Raw genomic sequence first — 21,347 nt, 5'->3', positions numbered from 1 at the left:
ATCTAAATCCAAGTCAGAGAATAGGAAGCATCAGAGAACATACATCTATTTTGGATGTTCAAACTCCCAGATCAGTTGGCTTCCTCCATCTCCAAAGCTTCCTTTCTGATCCCCTGACCCACTAATAATTGAATCCCATATGGGTAAGGATAATAGCAAATATTTATCAAGTTTTTCCTATGTTGGAAAATACTATTTAATCCTCACAACAACCCAGTAATGTCAGTACTATTAGTATCGTTCGTATTCCTGCATGGAGAAACTGAGTCTCAGAGAAGCTAATTCACCTGCAAGATTATGTGGCTAGTAAGTGCCAACAAGAAACTTAAACTCAAATCTGTCTAATATCAGATTCTATGAATTTTCATTAAACCTCCCCACTAGGTTAAGCAGACTGTATCCTTGAACTGGGACTATGCTAGGTGAGTGGCTTTTAAACGTTAGTATGGATCAGAATTATCTGGAGAGATCATCTTTTTTTTTAAAGATTTATTTATTTTTATACAAGAGCTGGGGTATAGTCCAGAGGCATGGGAGGGTGAGAGGATTCACCGGAGACAGAGCGGGGAGCAGAACAGGCAGACCACCAAAATACACTGCTGAGGGGAGCAGCAGGTGAGACAGGAGAGGTCTGCCGCGCCATGTGGGAATCTCCCTGACTGGACAGGAATTGAACCTGTGCTGCAGAGGCTGCGGACAGCTTCACAGTGCTGCACTCAACCCGTTGCACCATCAGGGAGGCCCTGGAGGTGATTTTAAAACACAAATTGCTAGATCCTAGCCCAAACATTCTGATTCAGTGTCTCTAGGTTGGGAGCTGGGCATTTGCATTTCAAACAATAACCAGCAATAGTTATTGCTGGTTCTGTGGGTTCAAGGACTACAGTTTCTAAGTCAGTATCTCTCAACCAAGCCTGTACATTAGAATCATTTGGAGAATTTCAGATTCATTTGTCCTGTTGTGGGACACTGACATTTTTTATATGCTCCCAGATAATTCTAATGTGCAGCCAGGGTTGAGAAGCACTCAAAGAGAGACTCCTAGTTGCTATTTATAGCTTTAGTTCTTTAGACTTATACCAGTGCTTCTCCAGGTGAAGCATTCACACTACTGGGGATCTTGGATAGGGAGTGGGGGAGAGGTGAGGTGTTGAGGAATACAACACTGCAGGAAAAATGAAACACTCAAGGAAAGTCATCCAAATGTTATTTTGTCTTTCTAATTGTTAAATCTCTGTGATGGGTATGTGACTAGTCATTGCTCCAGTAGTATTTAATATTGATGATACAATGTCAAGGCAAAGAGGAAGATACAAACTGAATGAGTAGGATGATTCTAATCTTACTTTTAAGAAACTGTATACAATACATATTTGCAAAGATAAAAGACAGGAAGGTAACACACCAAAATATTATTGGTGTGGTTATTTCTTAAGGATTACAGATGATAATGGCATTTATATTTGATGGCATTTTCTAATTTTTTTAAAGATTTATTTATTTATTTATACAAGCACTGGATACAGTCAGAAGCGCAGGAGGGTGAGAGGATTCACCAGAGCCAGAGCAGGGAACAGAACAGGCAGAGTGATGAAGTACACTGCTGAGGGGAGCAACGGGCGGCAGGAGAGGTCTGTGCACCATGTGGGACCCTCGTTGGGAATTGAACTGGTGCTGCCGAGGCTGCGGGCAGCTTCGCAGCCCAGCGCTCAACGGCTTCACCACCAGGGGAGGCCCCATTTTTTAATTTTTTTAACAATATTTTTATTATTAGACCAAAGGAATTTAGGCATTCACTTACTGTTATAAATTTACTGTGTGAAATAAAAACCATTCTGAGGAGTTAGAAGTTTTTCAGAGAACAAGAAAACATTTAAAAAGTGATAATTGCCATCTCAAAGGATGTTAATGACTTTGGGCCCAAGAAATATGAGAACCTTTATGGAACCTAGCAGTTGGGGAAAAATATAAGCATGTAGGGGCCTCTCAGGATGCTGCCGGGGTGGGGTTGTGCTTTTGTTCTCTCTAGTGAGTACAATTGGTTAACATTGCTTCCTGAGATTTCACCAAAGCATCACTGTGACTAGTTCAGATAGAACAGACCAAATGCATCATACTGAAGGGATATTGTGCAAATATGTAGGCAGTGTAAAAGTGAAACCGATATAACTTGAGGACCACTGATGAATCTCAACAAAGGAAAGACAGGAAGAAAATTCTTTGGAACAAAAAGGCCCATTTGCCTTCATCACCTGTAGAAGTCTGTCAGTGCTCTCCTGGGGTGCTCTTCAGAAACAAGCAAATGGTTCCTTCTACATATTGGTGTCAAATAGAGCTGTGAAGGAGGACCATTCCACTGCAGTACTTGAAGGGGCTAGAAAGAAACCGGAATCTGAAAGTGTGTGTGCAGGGATGGTGTATTAGGGTGACGCTTTTCCAATATAACTATTTTCTGTGCAACCACGTGTCACCTGGCCTTGCAAAGCAAGAAAGTGTTTTGAATGCCTGCTTCCAGAGCATCTGGAATTGTTAGCCCAAACTGGAGGAGCAAGCTAGTAGATAACATTCTCAGGTAGATTCTTGACAAAAGAAGCCCTTTCTCTCTAGCGGGTAGAAGACCTGTCCTAAGGAAGGGCATCCGGCCATTTGCTGCAGATATGCAACCACATGCAGCATTTTCTTTAAAGGGTCCAGGCTGGCAAAGTAAGTGAATGGAGTAAATGGGGCTGCCCAGGCCAATAGAGCATCTCCCATGCCCAGGGAGCAGACATCACTTAGCTGTTGCCACATGGGAATTTCAGTCCAGTTGTAACAGTTCTTCCAAGTTTTTCCAACAGAATGCTTGATCTTTGTGTTATAGTTTCAAATTTCTAAATGTTGGCAGCATTTCAAAAATACTTTGTCATCCAAAGAAAACATGCCTGCTGGCTGACATTGGCCAGTTTCTCACCTCTGCCTTAGAATCACACCTCCTAGAGAGGCCATGGCTTTAGTTGCCTGTTCTCTTGCCCCTCTGCGCCTTTTCTAACCTATCTCCACCAAATTTGTCAAAAGAACAAGTTTTCTAAATTCTCAGTCTCTTTTCAAACTTCATTTCAGTTGAGGATTTATTTCAGTTGACAATTTTTTAAACTCTGCTTAACTATGGAGAGGTAACTTTCTAGTAATGAGGTGATGAGGTTAATTTAAAAAATAATTTTAAAGGAACTGCCTTAGTCTTAGAGTGGTAGAAGGCATATCATTTGAAAAACGTATGAAGGATCTTGGTAGAAGTTTAGCACTTGGGCAAGTAACGTAATCTCTTAGCTTCCCATTTTCTCACCTGCAAAATGGGGATAATGTCTTATAGCCATGGCAGGTGGGTTTGGGATAACAATATTAATGTATGTAAATATCTGGTGTTTTGAGGTATTCAGTAAATGTGTTTCTCTTAAGAGTCAATGCCATTGAAACTTCTACTTGCATATATACAATAGTCTCATAAAACTTTTATATATTTAATTTTAGAAATTATGAATCCTTTTTCTTCAGAAGTCCCAAGCAGTAAGTTGAGGTGAGAGGAAAAGGGGAAACAGAAAAAGGGGTGAACCGCAGGGGTGTCTGTACCTGGGGGAGAGTCCAGGGTGAGCTTTCAGGGCCTTATATATATAAGATGACCTTATGATTTATCACTCCAACTTAACTCTTTCACTTATTGCAGAACCTCTGCATATGCCCAAATAAATGAAAGTTTGTTAGTTATTTAAATTAGCTAATGAACAAATAGTGTAGGGTGGGAGTTTTATCTGGCAGGATAACTCCTAGCTGGGCAGCTCTGTTCAGACTATGCTGCATATCTGAGACCAGTGACTTCTAAGGGTGGATCTATATGGTCCCATGAGGCCCGTCCTCCAAAGAGTCCTATGTGGTTGCCATCTTGAAATGCTTAATAATTTTTTAACAAGGGGTTCTGCAAATAATGTAGCCAGTCCTGATTCATCAATAAACACAGAAACATTAGTACATAAAGCAAAGGGTACCAACTCAGTTCCCTGGACCCAGTCTATATTTTTGGCTCATGGAATGTCTCATTTTTCTTTTTTAATAAATTTTTATTTTTATATTCCCCATACAATTGCAACCCCCTTATTTTGACCCCAATCCCTCCCGGCCCCGCCCCATATCCCCCATAGAGTGTCTCTGGTTCATAGTTTTTTGTTGATTTTGATTTTCACTTTCTTATAGTTATTCATTTTCCTGGTCCCTTATTTAAGTTTTCTAGATTCCTGCTATGAGTGAGACCATCTGGTATTTTCCTTTTTCTTTCTGGCTTATTTCGCTGAGCATGATCCCTTCCAGCGCCATCCATGTTGCTGCAAATTGCATGTGTTTATCTTTTTTAATATACATAAACTTTCATTTAGAATATTTTTAGATTTATACAAAAGTTGCAAAGATAGTACACAGACAGTGTTCCCATATTCCTTACCCAGTTTCCTGCATTCGTAACATCTCACATTATATTTACATTTATAAAACAGTTGTCACAACTAAGGAACTAACACTAGTACATTACTATTGACAAAAATCCACAATGTAGTCAGATATTACATGTTTTACACATTCCCCCCCCCAGTGTCCTTTTTCTGGGTTCTGTTAAGAATACCACATTATATGTAGTTGACATGTTGTTTGCTCAAATTTTCTTTGGTTTTGATGACCTTGACTATTTTGAAGAGTGTTAGTCAGATCTTTTGTAGAATGTCTTTTAATTTGGGTTTGTCTAATGTTTTCGTCATGGTTAGACTGAGTTAGGGGTTTTGGGGAGGAAGACCATAGAAGTGAAGTGACATTTTCATCACATCACCTTAAAGATATATGCCATGAACCTTACTTGTCATTGAAGACATTAACTCTAATCACCTGGTCAACACAGCATTTGCCATGTTCCTCCACTATAAATTAGTTTTCCACCTCCCTTTCCATATTGTATACCCTTTGGGAGCAAATCCTTAGCAGAGTTCACAGTCAAGGGCGGGAGAGAAGAAAACTCCACCAACTTGAGTGGGGACTGTGCAAAAATTATTTGGATTTCTGCTGCATAGGAGATTTGTCTATTCCTTATTTATTTATTCAATTATTAATTTATATTAGTTGGAACTCATGAATATGTATTTTATACTTTGAATTATAACCCAATGTTCATCCATTTATTTGTTACCCAAATTCCAGCATTGTCATCCATGAACTTTTCCAGGTTAACTACTTTGTTTCTTGATTTTACCCACTTCATTATGTTTTTATTGAGGGGTTCCTTTCTTCCTGGAACCACAAGGTGTTCCAGATCACCTTTTACATTTCCTGCCAGCCTTCAAACAATCAGCCATTTCTCCAAGGAGCTCTTATTCCTTTTACTGAAGAACGCTATCAGAAACTAAGATCTGTATGTTGCATGAGTTTGTTACCAGAGTGTTTTTCATTGTTTATATTTTTTTATTTAAAATTTGAAAATTCAAAGGTCAGCTTGCAGGGAGCCAGTTTTTCCAGGTTGAATCAACTATATGAAAATAAATAACATTAAAGAATAAAATGCTTTTTAAATTTTAGAATAAATTACCAATATTTAACTAGGAAGAAATCTCACATTAGAATCTAGATTTCAGACTCTCTAGGAAGATGAAAAAGTCTGGCTATCCCACATTCTTCCTCAAAAACTATCAGCTAAATCTGGGAGGATATTTTCCTTTCCATCATAAAGCATTCTTAAATCTGCTACAGTCCACACCACTCCCTATTGTATTACGCTCAGTCTCTTTCATGTGCCTTTCTAAACTTTGAAGGCATTTGAATATGTAATTCCTGGTTCAGATCATATTCAGGTACAGAATTTACAGATGCACAGCTTAGTGTGAATTTAACTCAACTTTGACACAGAGATCAGATTTCGAGCTACATTTCTGATTTCATACCCATCCCACCAACTTCCTTCACTGGAACTTACATGAAAATGCAACGATACTCTCCTTCTTGCTCAGCGCCTGCCCTAACCCCTCCAGCTCAGATGGAAGGTATCATCTACACCCAACTGCGGTCTTCCTCTCAGCCTCATGCACACTGGGTCTTTATATGCAGGCTTCCCTGAATTTCTTTGGCAAGTTTCTTTCTTAGAACATGAAGACAATCACCCAACAGTTACATCCCTGCCTCAGATTAATTTCTTCCTTGTGATTATTCCCTTTTGACTTTGCAAAGAACCCTTATGTTGGATTTCAGCATTGTACCATCTGGATCAACCCACCTTTCTAAGAAGGATAAATAAATTACCCGTGCTATTTCCTCTCTCACCCCTGCATCCCCCCATCAGGATTATGTGTTTATCAGTCAAGTCTGGCTTATGTCAAACTTTAGTAACTCTGGAAAAAGACCTGTCACTCTGCTACTTAGATGAAAATAAGCATTTCAGTAAAAATATGCAATACAATTTGAGGAGGGAGGTGCTTTGTCCCCAGTATTAATGAAAACCTGATAGAAAGACCATTTCGCTCTAAGATCTAACAGGTACGAAGAGATAAATGTGTGTTAATTTTCACTGCAGCCTGTGGCCTTGACCCCATAGCAACCCCTGGGATCTTTCCACAGAGCAGTGGTTTTCAGACTGTGACTCAAGGACCACTGTTTGGCAATGAGAAAATTAAGGGAAACTCAAAACAGGTAAAATACCTCACCACCTCCACATTATATGGTGTTCATTTATTCATTCAACAAATACTTACTGAGAACCACCACATTCTGGCATGCTTTTGATGCCAGGGATATAACTGTGAAGAAGAAACATTTTGTGATGCTACAAAGTTTTCAGTCTAGGGGCCTCCCTGGTGGTGCAAGGGGGTAAGCATCAGCACTATGAAGCAATCCACAGCCACTGCAACACGAGTTCGATCCCCAGCCGGACAAGGAGCTACCCACATGGCACGGCAGACCTCTATCTCACCTGCTGCTCCCCTCAGCAGTGTCTCTTGTGAATCCTCTCACCCCCCACACCTCTGGCCTGTCCCCCAGTTCTTGTATGCATAAATAGATAAATCTTAAAAAAAATTCAGTCTAATGGGAAGCAAAAAAGAAAAATGGACAGTGAACAAGGCAATATAGTGAGGGTTGTTTTGGGACATGGACATGCTTAACTGGGCAAGAAGGACGTGCGAGTGGAAATAAAAAGCTTAGCTGAGGCTCAAACAACAAATGGAAGTTCACTAGACAAAAAGGGGAAGCTGAGGAAGAGGGATTCCAGCTGCTAACTCTCCACTATGTGGCAATAGCCAGATGTGAGTAAGCCAGTGAGAGCATCTGCACTCTGGAGAACTGGAGTATTTTATGCAAGTTGGGAAGGTCCAGAGGTGGTGGGGAGGAGAGGCAGGTGTGAAGCCACAGTCTTGCCTGCCACTTTAAATAACTTTGATTGTACCTTGAAACAGTAGAAAACTGAGAGGTTTTTTTGCAGAAAATCAGATGCCCTGGTTAAACTTGCTACTCGGAAGAGCATTCCCCCTGCCAAGAGATTGGAGAGGAAAAAGGAGTTCAGTTAAGGGGAAACCGCAGGCAGTCGGGGAAGGTGGCATGGGCTAGGGAAGTGGCATTGGGGTTGGAAATAAGCTTGCAAGTTAGAAACTATTGAGATAAAACTTGTTATTCATTGCCCTTCACATCAGGAAAGGAAGATTCTGCTAGTGAATAGCTTTACTTGTGAAAAGACTGTCTACGATCTCCTCCACGACAAGGAGGCTGAGTCATTTTCACATTCTCACTGATCATTCCCATGATCAAAGTAATCTTCCAGGACTAATTAACATCCTGTTCTCAGCTCACTCCATCTCATTTGGCCCATTTGATTTTCAGCGAGGTCTGAACTTGGCAAGTCCTAACTAGACAGCATTCATTTTGAACGCTTTAGTATCCATCGACAGTGAATGAACCCATTTCTCAGGCCTCGTTAAGGCTTTTTAATCGACTTCTACCTCCGTGCCATACAGCAGAGAGTGAAGGCAGCCACCCTGGAGATGGGGATGTGGTAAGGCACCGCCTCCCTCCACAGACCAGCGGCAATGGGGAGAGAGGGAAGCGCCACCAGCAGTCACGCTAGTTCCAGTTGCTTCTTCGGGCGGCTGAAACAGCACTTCCTCTGCCCCGCAAATGGCATGCCTGAAAGAATTAACAATCTGTTTAGAACATATAATCACATGTTAGTGCCCTTCCTTTCTTTTGGCACAAACACTGTGATAATAGGTTGGCGGGAAACTCTGGGGGGCCGGGGAAGGCCAGAGGGGGTCAGAGAATAGAGTAGTAGCCAGTTTATTTCTAACCATTTGCAGCTGTCAGCTTGTTGGGGAGGTTTTCTTTTTTGTGTGTGTTTTTTGTTTTTTTTTTTTTAGGCAGAGGAACAAAGTCTTACTACCCAGGATTGTTTTCCTTGGCATGATGAACAGACACTTTCTTGAGGAACGCACTGAGATAACACAAAACATCTGCTCAGAGGAATCAGTCCTCTGCAGCTGAATTTTCATCAGCAAGAGCCCGAAGCTCTTTGAGATAAATATATGTAGGTCTTTCTGGAGGCTGGAGGAGGTGGATGGAAGGGGGTCAACTAACAGGAGGCGGCTGTGTCATTTTAAGAAGCAGATCAGATCCTCGTCGTGACTTTCTCCTCCCTATGATGGATCCTCTGTTTTGTTTTGCAAGTGTTTGGGAAATGGTATGTTCCCAGCCCTGCTCCAAGAGAAGGCTGTTTCCTTTTCCCACGTGTGTGGGATGTTGTTTTTATTCATGAACTATTGAGAATGAGTGATTTTTATGAATTGTAGAAGGATTTTCACATGGGCACTCGCACTGCTAGACTCCAAAGAAGAAAAGGATGACACAGTTGCCCTGGCATACAAGAGCTTGAAAGGAGCAGTGTGGGCGTTTCTGATTGTTACTGACATGCCATGAGGGTCCCCAAAGGACTAGCCTGCCAGGGCATTCAATTTTATCCTGCGTCACTTGGAAGCTCCTCAGAGAGCAAATGCAAAGTACCAATCTCACACTCGTTTCATGTCCACTGCCCGGGGAAGGCTTTGTCCTTCCGGAGAAAAGGCAGCTCTACCTGTCCCTGTTTCACTTGCCTTCCCCCGCATCCCCGCCCCTGGGCTGGGATGAGGAAGAGCCTTCTTATAACAATAGGGACATAGAATGCCACTGACTGAATGTGTGCCTGCTGGCATGATCGATTTTGTCCTCACAATCTCAAGAACTGGGTCTTGTTATTCCCTTCCTCTGATAAGGAAACTGAGCCTTTCAGAAATTAACAACTTGCTCAAGGGCAGGAAGTTCCACGGTTGGAATCTGAACCAGAGTGTGATGTAGCCAGATGCTTGAATTGTCTCCTCAACCCTGCATGACCCATTTGGGGAGAGTGAGGGGCAAACTGCCCTTCCCCACCTTTTGTCTTTCAACAAGGTCTGCTGCCCTGATTCTGCCCATTTGACTGGAGTGGGATGAAAGGAACCATAAACTTCTGCAGTTTCCTGGTGGAATGGAAAGAGCTAGGCTCTGACATTAGACTGGAATTCAGATCCCTTTTCATCACGAGCTAGCTCTGTTAGTCCTGAACCAGACAGTCCCTTTGCCCTTCTCAGCTTTGATGTCAGGGTAAGCAGGTTTTATAAGTGCTCACCTCTCATTCCTGCAGTCTTGCTGCTCCCAGCTCTGTGCTAGGCACTAGGGTCTATCCGTGTCTTTTTTTTTTTAAGATTTATTTATTTATTTATACAAGCACTGGGTACAGTCAGAGGTGTGGGAGGGTGAGAGAATTCACCAGAGCCAGAGCGGGGAACAGAACAGGCAGACTGACGAAATACACTGCTGAGGGGAGCAGTGGGTGCGGCAGGAGAGGTCTGTCGTGCCATGTGGGACCCTCACCGGTGACCGGGGATCGAACCAGCACTGCAAAGGCTGTGGGCAGCTTCATAGCCCAGCGCTCAACTGCTGCGCCACCAGGGGAGGCCCCTGTTTGTGTCTTGAGGGCATGGCAGACCTGAGTCAGGGATTCCCACAGATAAGTGTGAAACTACCAGCTGTAATCTACTCAGGAAAACTTCAGGAGCAGGATGGGACATGCCAGGAAGCCTGAGTCTGGGGATGAAGGAAGGCTTTGGGCCAGTTTGAAAGAAAGAAGAGGCATTAACTAGGTAAGCGGAGGGTTGGATGTCTGCCAGCTGCTGTCGAACCTGGGGTGCTTGGGGGATAGGTCTCTGGTGTCCTTGGAGACAGCCTTTTAGCTCTTACTCTCCAAACCTCTGCCACCCCTATTTACCTCTACAAGATCACGGACTAGCGCTCATCCCCAAAGCATTGGGTTTTCTCCTCAGAAGAAAAGAGAAAAAAATGAAGAAAACAGAAATGAGCAGTAGCAGCAGCTCAGGAACTGCCCCCTGGGTCTTGTTTGACATTGGGACCTTTGTCTCTAGTCTGTAGTGCTGTCATCCAAAGGATTTCTGCATTCTCTGAAGGACTCTTTCCCTTTTCAGAATCCATAATAGGATAAAAGAAAAAACACAAGCCATTTAGACAACTTATTTTTTTTTCAGAGGTTGCCCAAAAAGGAAGGATTGAATGGGGCATCTGAGAGCTTAGTGGAAGGAAGGGGAGGCGGGAGAGAAAGAAAGAAAATGGATTGAAGCTCAGAAATTACTGGAATTTTTATTAAATTTTGTTTGGGAGAAAGGAGATTTGCTAAGTCAGAGATGAAAGGCAAATCCACACGGGGCCCCAGAGAAATTGTTTTATTCCATGCTCGATTTAGTTCTCACACTGAATGTGGCTTGGAGATCAGAACATTGTGGTTAGACACATCCATAAACTCTGCAGGGCTCTGTCAGATGCTGGTTCCTGGCTAAGCACCGAGTCTTCGTGAACAGCAGAGCTGGGGGGCCGCCTTGTCAGGCCTGCAGGACAGACATCAGGCCGCACAGGCTCACCTCACCTCTGCCTTCACCCTAACTCTGTGGACTACTTCCTCCTTGGCCCAATGGTCTGGCAAACTCTAGTCTTGCTTTGAGTCAAATTGTTGAGCAAATTCCTGCCGGAACCACATATAAATGATTGGTTTGGGGTTCAGACCTCTGCCCAGGCATCTTGCCTGGCTCACACTGGAATGAAAGCTCAGCCTTGGCCTGATTTAGATTCACTAGCTCCTTAGCAGAGACAGTCACAACACAGGACCCAACGCCATCAGTGTCCAGCATCCTTCTAGAACACCTGAGTGTGGGTCACCTCTTTGTGGAACACTCATCTGAACACATTTTCTCATATTGGTCCAACTTTTTTTTTTAAAGATTTATTTACTTATTTATACAAGCACTGGGGTACAGTCAGAAGTGCGGGAGGGTGAGAGGATTCACCAGAGCCAGAGCTGAGAGCAGAGCAGGCAGACTGACAAAGTATACTGCTGAGGGGAGCAGTGGGCACAGCAGGAGAGGTCTGCGTGCCATGTGGGACCCTCGCTGGTGGCCGGGGATCGAACCAGCACTGCGGAGGCTGCGGGCAGCTTCACAACCCAGCGTTCAACCGCTGCGCCACCAGGGAGGCCCTGGTCCAACTTTTTGAAGTCTGAATTGACCCCAATGGAATCAGAGCCACGGAATGTGGCTCTAGGATGGAGCAAAGGGATGCCCTGAGACTCCACTGACTAGAAATCAATTGGAGACCTTCTGACCAAAGGTTATTTTCTATATCATCAATACTTATCTGTCTGGGGTTCTTGTTGGATGGTTAGTCTGAGTTGTTTTAAGACCAGTCAAAGTTTAACTGCCAATCCTTCAAACATACAATCTATTTCTGGTAAGACTCAGTTAATATTGTCTGGCATTAACTTTCTAATTGAGTACAGTGACTGAAAATTAACTCTCACCCACTGAAAAACTAGATTATGGCAAAGAAGGAATATTTTAATAATAGAGAGGAGTTTCAGATTTGTTCTTCCCACCCCCTAAGCTAGATCAAAATGTTCTTATCATAGAGTAAGTTCACAGAGTTCTCCTCCCTTCTCACCTAAAGCAGTGTGTAGTCTTCCATGGCAGAACCATCCCAGGACTGATAAAAAGCTATCATTCCTGCTTTAGACTTTTTCCTACCCCAAAAAGATGTTGGGTTCACATCTTGACTAAATAAGATGACTGTGCTTTTATGATTCAATTTTGATTGATGAATATTCCCTCTCTAACCCAGTTCCAGGTGCTTTTAAAGGTAAAACCAAAGTATAATACAGTCTCTTTGCTCAGGGAATTTACAGCTATCCAAGACATAAATGTGAGAAACATGTGGATAATAATGTAGGGCAGGCTCTATAATCCAGTGCTTCACTGAATATTTGCCACTCTAAATTCTTTGCAAATCCAGTGCTGATGTATCAATAAGACTACCCTCCTCAAAACAAGTGCGTGAGAGGAATTTAATCTCAGAGGATGTTATAAAGAACATTTGGTACATGAGATACAAAAATTAGAAGTTCATCAGAGAGTGCTTACTATCTGCAAGGCTTTAAGCAAAGTCTTGTAGATGCCTGTGTATTTAACCCTCACAACAATGTCTTCAGCTACAGATAACACTGCCATCCATGATTTCTTCCAGATTGGGAAACTAAGGCTTAGACACTAACTCATTTGTATATTTGCTACACTGTTAGTTAGAAAGTAGAGTCAGAAATGAAACATAGAAAGTAATTCTAGACTCTAGCCTCTGTTTTCAACCAACAGATACTATGAGGAAAAGGTGGTTACAGAGCTAAATGGGACTTTTTACTACATGAATGTTCAGATTCTTTATTGTACATAGGTACATTATAAACTCTATGAAAGTGGCATTTTTGCACTTGAATTTTGCATTGAATCTCACAACCTTTTTTTTTTTTTTTTTTTTTTTGCCAAGGATTTCACTTACTAAAAAGAAAGTTCAGCATATCTTATGTATTCAAGAGAAACAGAAGGGACAAAAGGAGGAGGTTACATTTGGTCCTCTGTGGGCCAGTGATGCCATCGACCATAGTGACTGCCCGATGCCCAGCAGGGAGCTGATAGCCCTTCCCCACCCTGTGTAGCCATTGCAGGACCCTGTCAGGTACAGGCTGCTGTGTAGCCAGTCCTGTGCCCATTTGAAATGATTAATTGACCTTTGATTCTCCCTACTTCTAGAGTGTATTTATTTAAAATACCCAAACAAACATTCTTTGCGCTTCTTCTACAAGCCAGCTACTGAGCTAATTGCTGATCATATAAAGGGAATCTCAAGAGCCTGTTGCCTGCCCCCATGGAGCTTGCAGTAACAGGTTACAGTTTTTGAACCAATTCTCTATTCTCCCTGCCTTTAGATGTAAGATCCAGGGCAAATAATTTAACTGAGCTAAACCTCAGTTGTTGCTGTTGTTATTGTTTATAATTGAATTGATTTTATCACATTTCAGGGTTTGCGCTGGCTCAAAAATTCAAGTAGATGAACTGGCTCAACTTGAACCATATACAACCCCCACTCTTTCTACCCCGCCACCCCCCCCACCATGTCCCCTAGCAGCTGGTGAGCCTCCTCTGAGATTGGAGTCAGGGGGAGTGAGAGGTAAACACACCTGAGGGGGTGCTTTCAGGACACCCAAAAAGGAAGAGCTGGAAGTGTGTGCACAGCCTCAGGCCTCAAAGCAACAGCTCCAGATTTCAGGGCAGTGTGTGCTCATGCACTTTGGAGTTAAAAAAAACCTGGTTGAAACCCCTCCTCTGCTGCTTGCTGAGGTCTATTTATTTCCTCATCTGCGAGAGGGAAATAATCATAGGGCCTATCTTCAAGGGTTGTTCTGAGGACAGTCACCTAATCTGTGTGAAGTTCTTGACAGTCCCCTGAACACATTAAGTGCTAAGTAAATGTTGACTTCTACTCAGCTGCAGGTCTACTTCCCAAGGCTAGGGCAGAGAAAACACTTTCCTTCTTGAAACCAGCAGAGCATGTTAGCTGATATGTTGTACCTGGAATCTGTGGCTCCTAGAGGTGTGGATTTTTTTCACGCTTCTCTCCCTACCCTTTTTCTTTTTGTAAATTATATTTCTCTGGCACCAAAGGTCAACCTTTAGATGCCTCGTTGCATTTAGCCATCGAGCTATGCCTCTATCCTTGACTGGAGAGGATCACACTCCAAACAGATCTTCTGGATTTTAGAATCAGGTGACCTGGTCCAAATCCCAGCCCTGCCACTTTGCAGCTAAGTGGCCTGGAGTAAATGAATCCCTGCTTCGGAGTCTCTGTGTTATTCATCAGTGACTAAGAAGAGTGAAACTTACTTCACAGGTTGCTAGAGGTAACACATGTCAAGTCCCTGGTGTTGTCACTAAGAGGGTCACAGGACTTCCCTTCTAAAGGGAACACCCTCCTTTAGGGATTCTGTTCCCTTTGCTTGGACTTCTTCAGAGACTCCAGAGCCTCTCCCAGCCAGATAGTGGTGACTTTCTGGCCCTTCTTCAGCAGAGAAAATAACCCATAGCTGTACACAGGGCTGCCCCTTCTCCTCAGCTTTACCTCACGCCCACCCCCAAACCCGGCATCTGTTGCCCAGACAGTCAGCTGCCAAGATGTGGCCCTGTCACTCCCTGCTTTCATTTGATATGTTGCTACTTTCTTTTTGAAGGAAACTGTTATCAGGGCCAGGCCCTGGGGAGGCAGATCCTGCCTCTACCAACTGCCAGCCACATCCATCTCTCCTCCTGCCCTTGGGGTCCCAGGTAATCTCATTACAGAGTCTCTCACCAAACAGCTGCCACTCAGACCCTACAGAGACAAGGACAGAAAACTCCAGGCTTTCTGGGGTCCAGAGCCAGCCCTGAGCATGGCTGTGCAATTCTGCTAAAAGGCTGGTGATCACTTCTGCCTTTTCTTGATAAGGGTAAATTATTTTCTTTAAACAACAGCAAGGTGCTCCAGACCTTATAGTAAAAGGGGTGGTGTGTCATTCCCATTTAATGAGCTCTTCTAAGCACTGAAGAAGGATTTTACTCATGTAAACACCCTCCTATCCATGCAAGGGAGGCCTTGTAATGATTCCTATTTTACAGACAAGAAACCAAAGTTGCACCTATAAGAACTGGAATTTTCATCTACATTCTACATACAGAAAAACTGAAGCTTAGAGAGGTTAAATAACTTCCCATGGTCATACAGCTGGAAAAGGAGCAGAGTGGGAACTCAAAGTCTGTTTAACTTACAACATGTCTCCACTCAAGGATAGTGTAAATAACAAGTTTAAACAGTGTGTTCAAGAGGGGGAAAGTGGGCTTGTGATTCTGCACTTTGGCAGCCGTGGTCATCAGACAGGAAACCCCCGTGGTACCTCTGACCACTCCCTCTGTCTCTGGAGCTCTTACCTTGTTGTCAAGGAGATGAAATGGTAATAGGCGTGAAAAAGCATCTATGATAGTTGTAAGATTTGCTCACCTCAGAAACCATTTATCTCAGGAAACCTTTGGATAAGAATTTACATACTGCTAGCCTGCAAGCAGAACCTAACCTAGAAAAAGGTTTTTGTTTTGACTCCTGGTATTTTTTTTTTTTTAACTGCAGGAATATTGCCAATGTTTCGAAAATGCAGCAATTTCACTTGGAAAATGTAGCAATTTCATTTAAAACTCCAGATTTCTGAATTATCTTGAAATAGCAAAGGCTCTATCAGTCCTGGGCCTCACCCCATATGGCAACCACTGGTTGTCATTGGGCAGTGGCTGCTCTTTTTAGCAAGAAGGTGCATCCCTACGTGCTGCAGTCCACACCATTCCCTATTGCTCTGTAACAGGGAAAGCCAGCCTTACCATATTAGCGGGTTAAGAAGAAAATTAGCTTTCTTGTGCTTCATAAAGTATAAAAAAATTGAAAAGCAAGAAGGGAGGTGCTAAAATACAGTATTTCAGAGTGTTTATCGGCAGCAAAAAAATATAGCTAAAGAAACAAACCTAGCCCTCTTTACTTGTTCTTTTCCCCTCTTTCTGGTGATTTTAGCATTTGCATTTAATCCATTTTAGCCACTCTTTCATTTGATTCAGCATTTGATTCCGCTGTCCATAGAGAGCCAGCATCTATGCTAAGCCAGGCTGACTTAGTAGCTTGGTTCAGGACAGTGCTCCAACCTCATGCGTGTGCTCTGGAGCTTCCAAGAGATTTCCCCTCTCATGATTTCCCTTTCTCATGTTTGATTTTCTAGGTGTTCCCTTCCCAAAGAACTTCCTTCAGATCTGCAAGAAGATCCTGTGCCGTCTTTTCCGGGTCTTCGTCCACGTGTACATCCACCACTTCGACCGGGTCATTGTGATGGGCGCCGAGGCCCATGTCAACACCTGCTACAAGCACTTCTATTACTTCGTCACAGAGATGAACCTCATAGACCGCAAGGAGCTAGAGCCCTTGGTAAGTGTCACTGCACGACAGTGGTACCCAGGTCACTCCTCGGAATGGAGCCATTTGTCACAGCACCCTGCCAGACCCACACGAGGGTGCAGAACTCGACAGGACTTAGAGGTCAGTGAAAGTCAAGGAGAGGGGCCTGCCATCAAGTGAAGGTCTGAGATCTCTCTCTGAGATGGCAGAATGTTAGTGGGATTTTCATGACTTTAGTCAGAGGGAGTAGCTTTAATTTTCTTTTGTTTTTAAGATTAATTTTATTTATTTCTGCATACAAGAACTGGGGTACAGGCCAGAGGTGCAGAGGGTGAGAGGATTCACTAGAGACAGAGTGAGGAGCAGAACAGGTGGATCTACTGACATACATTGCTGTGGGGAGCAGTGGGCAAGACAGGAGAGGTCTGCTGTGCCATGTGGGTAGCTCCCTGGCCTGAGATCGAAATCAAGCCATTGCGGTCATGGTGCTGAGACTTAATTCCTATGTCACCATGGAGGTCCTAGCTTTAATTTTCAGCTCCAAAACATGTCATCCTTTTTTGTAATCTCTTAACTGGGCATCTCTAATCATCATCTTATCATCTCTTACACTGTTACTCAATAGTGATCAGAACCATTCCTTCAATAGTAAATAAATATTTAACGCCTGCTATGTGTCAGCTACTACATATAGGAAGTCAAATAAAACCGCTTTTGAGTACCTCTTACTCCAGACAGAGGCAGGAGTAAGCCCTAATGACAGCACAGAATCATAATATGGGGCTTAGCTTTTCCTACTCAATGTCCTATGACACAGTTTTAATGGGATACACTTAAATCCAGAAAATTTGATAACAGACTCTATGCCTGCTTAGGTAAGTGGGAATTACTTGATTTTCTTCATAAACTGTTTTTATAGTTGTACTCACTCTGGGCTTTAGAATGTCAAGGACCGGGCCTCCCCTGGTGGTGCAGGCAGTTGAGCGCTGGGCTGTGAAGCTGCCCGCAGCCTCTGCAGCGCCGGTTCAATCCCCAGCCACTGGCGAGGGTCCCACATGGCACTACAGACCTCTTCTGCTGCACCCGCTGCTCCCCTCAGCAGTGTATTTCTTTGTCAGTCTGCCTGTTCTGTTCCCCGTGCTGGCTCTGGTGAATTCTCTCACCCCCCGCGCTTCTGACTATACCCAGTGCTTGTGAAAATAAATAAATAAATCTTTAAAAAAAAAAAAAAAAAAAAGGGAAGAAAGAAAAAGCTTAGAATGTCAAGGACCACCAAAAACCCCATCTTTTGGGACATGTGCCCTCACATGGAGGCCTTCAGCACAGCTATTTTTAGCTGGTTCTATTGAGTGCTTTCTTATCCAGTACAATACAGTAATACAAAAACTGCTTTTTTTCCTTGAAACCAAGCGGTAGTCTTGCTAAATATACTGACAGAGCAGCTCCATTTCATATAAGACCATTTGAATAACGAACAGAATGCAGGGACCTGGCTGCTACCAGGGACCTCTTTGGCTGGCCTGTCTTTCTTTCTCTTTATGTACATGTTCTTTAAATATAGATATTAATATTCTTTGTGTCTGGTGAGGCCAACAGACCAAGAGGTGACTATTACTGAGAAGGTAGTTGTTTTATTCACAGATCCCAAGAAAAGAGGGGTGGATACCCTATCAAGGTAGGCGGGGGGTAAGGCACAAGGGAAATGAGCAGCCCTTTGGTCAGTCAGGAGGAAGATGGGACAGGAAAACGTGGTCAAGAGCCTTGATTGCAGTTTCCCTGGAGAGGTAAGTGAGAAGCGAGTAAACGGCTTTAACTTGGACTGATTTGAATAAATTTCGGCAGGTTCTGGGGCATAAGGCCTGACCCTAGTTGGTTGGTACCTGGTCCTGGGGTGATTAGGGTCAGGGAATAGTATCCCTCCTGATAGGGAGGTGGTTGGGGCTGGGGACTCTGGATCATCAGTTGTATTACCAACAGGTAAGTAAATAAACTCAAGGGTGAGTTGTTTAGTCTCTGGGGATTGGCTAGCACTGGGTGGGGCAGTCCCTCCATGATCAGTAAGGCCCCCAGATGTTAGAGAATTAAAATGCACACAGCGGCGTTGGCAGTATGCTAGTGAACACAGCTCTTCCAAAACACACACACAAACACACACACACACACACGATGTGCTTAATGTTGCACAGAAACTATATCTGGAAAAGAAGAGGTTGGTGAATTACCTTTCAAGTTTCTAAACTTGAAAGCTATTATTTTACTATGCGAAGACATAACAAAAAATGGTTTTCTTTGCATCACTCAAGAGTTCTGGATAAAGCAAGAACCCCACCCCATGTTTCTCTTCCACGTGCTTCCATCACACATGGCCACACTCCTCTGCTCCCAGAGTCCACTCTGTTGTTTTTGCCTGATGTTGGCTGTTTGTCCAGCACACCAATAGTGCTGAGGGCCTAGTGCCCCACAGGGAAGCAGTTGCAATACAGCACTGGCTAAAAAAGAGCTAATTTTCTTCATTTTTTCCTTTCACAACAATGCTCTAAGAAACTCGTGGGGGCAGGAACTGAGTTGTCTCTGAATTCAGTTAGATAGCTGGTGTGAAAAGAAGTGTAAGGACATCGTGGCTGAGTTTTGCTAGTTTGTCCTGTTTCAAGACTGCTGTAGATAAGCAGCTACTACAAGAAGCAAAGATTGTGCATATAGCACAATCTTTGAAAAGACAAGTAGATAAAGCTCATTTCAGAAAGTGCTGATAGGGCCAAGTGAGTGAAAAAGGGAACCCCTATGATCTGTGGAAAATATGGGTGTCGCTTCCAGGGACTTTAATTCCATTCTCTTCAGTTGACACATTTTCATAGGAGGGAAATACCTTCCCCCATGGTCCACCAGAAAGAAGGGGTACTCCTCAGCACTTGGGTTTGGGTTTCCCTGAGCTAAAGGAACAGAAACATCAGATGGATAGAGCTGAGAAGTCAGTCTTCTTTACATACAGAAGCACAAAGGCCATTGTAGGACAAAGCTGAGTGCAAGTTAGCAAGTAAAGAAAGCCTTTCTTAGTCATCAAAAACCTCTCAGTTATTTTCTATAACTGAAGAAGGGCCCCAGGGATTCTAACCCCAGGCAGTGCCAGGAGCTGCCTTGAAGTCTCAGAGGCACAGAAAGGCCCCTAACAACCCAGTGTTCTAGGTATAAACATCTTTAGGGTCTGAGGAAAAACTGCCATTGGATTAAATCATCAGAATTATTGACAGTGGAAGTTAAGTAAACAGCAAGAAGAGTATCCATTTCCCCCCAAACTTACATTTCTTTAAATCTTGCTTGAAGCAGTATCTTTCCTACATTTATATTTTGTTAATTAGAATTATAGATTGATTTTAATACTTTTACTTATTAATGGTCTTTTAGTGCTTGTTTTAAATTATAAAAAAATACTGGGAATTTTCCTTGGATAATGCTTGTATTATTATCTGTATATTAGCATAGTTCAGTGTCCAAAATTGCTATGCTTGTGGATTGTTACTGAAATCAGTGCTTGCAATAGTAGATAGTGCTAGGTACCCAACTTCTAAGTCTACTGTTATAATAAATATATCAAAACCAGACATAGCATATCAAATCAACATATTTTTATTTGATTTGCATAAATCAAATGTCTTATATATGCAAAGCAAGTTCCTCACATGGTCTCCATGCATAAGAAAGATATGCTTTCAAGAATTTACAAATATAGTCTGAAATATATAAAATAATGACTGTCACTCGTCTCTGGCTTTTGAAGAATAACAAAAAATTCAGGCCTTTGGCTTTACATGCTTGTGGGACATTCTTTAGAATTGCTGCAGCTAAGGACCAGTTTCCTTTAGAACATCAGCACCCCCAGAGTTCCCACACCTTCAGTGGGACATTCCTGGTGTCAGGCCTGGGGATTCCACATTGTAAAGTGAGCCCCACTTCCTGTTCCTCTCCTAATGCTTTTGCTATGCACTGCCATGCTCCCTTCCTCCTAAAGCCCACCTATTGCTTTGTCTGATACTGACTGATTGTCCAGCACATTGGTCATGTTGAGGGCCCACTACCCCACAGGGGAGGAGACTTAGTCTTGGACAAGGCTAAAGGCAAGTCTCAGACTCACTTAGGCTTAAACCTTGGCCCCTTCATTTGCTAACTTGGAGTAGTGAACAAGATGCTTAGCTTTCCAAAGCCTCATTTTCTTCATTGATAAAATGAGTAAGTCATAGAATTGAATTGTTGTACAGTTCTTTGAATTAGTCACCTGGTAATTGATTAAGCAAGGTTAATATTAAATGAGATGATGCCGAAAGTAGCTGGCACATAGTAAGCAGAGGTCCCCTTGTTCTCCCTGCCCCAGTCTTATGACCTTTTGCCATCTTCATGATACCCCAGGTAGTCCTGTAGTCTTCATTATATTTGTGTCTGTCTCCCACAGGGTTATCAACTCTTTGAGGGCTGAGAATATACAAGACATACGCCTACATTGTCCATGTTGCCAAGTATACAGCAAATGCTTAATGTGTTCTTGAATCAGGAAGAATACTTTGAGGACAGTACACTCCGTTCGAAGGGGTTGCACAAATAGCTGTTCCTTTCAGACTTCCACTTGTCTGTTGCTGGGAATCATACTTCATCCTATTGGATGAATAGTAGAGATTCAAAGCAAAACATGGTGCAGAGCACGTAAAAGGATATGTCATAACTCTTCAGTCTGAAAGAAAATGATGGGACCCCAATCCCCAGTCAGTTCTGTCTTCCAGATTCTGGTTACATTGCCTGGGCAATGCTGAGTGTTCTCACACTGCTTGTGTGTCCTGGTGTGCCTGGTGTGGAAGGGGACCAGCCTTTCCAGAATTAGTGCTAAAAATCCCATGTCTCTGTCCCCAGTAAACTGGGATAGTTGGTCACTGTATAAAGCCTCTAATTGG

At 43.0% G+C, this 21,347-nt stretch overlaps 1 protein-coding gene across 1 annotated transcript in view; it reads left to right on the top strand.

Annotated features, from left to right (window-relative positions):
• Window positions 1-21,347, top strand: part of MOB3B (MOB kinase activator 3B) — a 181,012-nt gene that overhangs the window by 127,974 nt on the left and 31,691 nt on the right. Inside the window, exon 3 of the mRNA XM_037493676.2 lies at window positions 16,238-16,440. Within this exon, the coding sequence (XP_037349573.1) occupies window positions 16,238-16,440 (203 nt within the window). The remainder of the gene's footprint in view (window positions 1-16,237; window positions 16,441-21,347) is intronic.

This window comes from Talpa occidentalis, unplaced genomic scaffold (genome assembly GCF_014898055.3).
Source record: "Talpa occidentalis isolate TD23 unplaced genomic scaffold, MPIMG_talOcc4v2.1 talOcc4.7, whole genome shotgun sequence".
NCBI lineage: Eukaryota > Metazoa > Chordata > Mammalia > Eulipotyphla > Talpidae > Talpa > Talpa occidentalis.
Note: the sequence above shows the minus strand (reverse complement) of the source record. Positions and strands in the feature narration are given on the sequence as shown.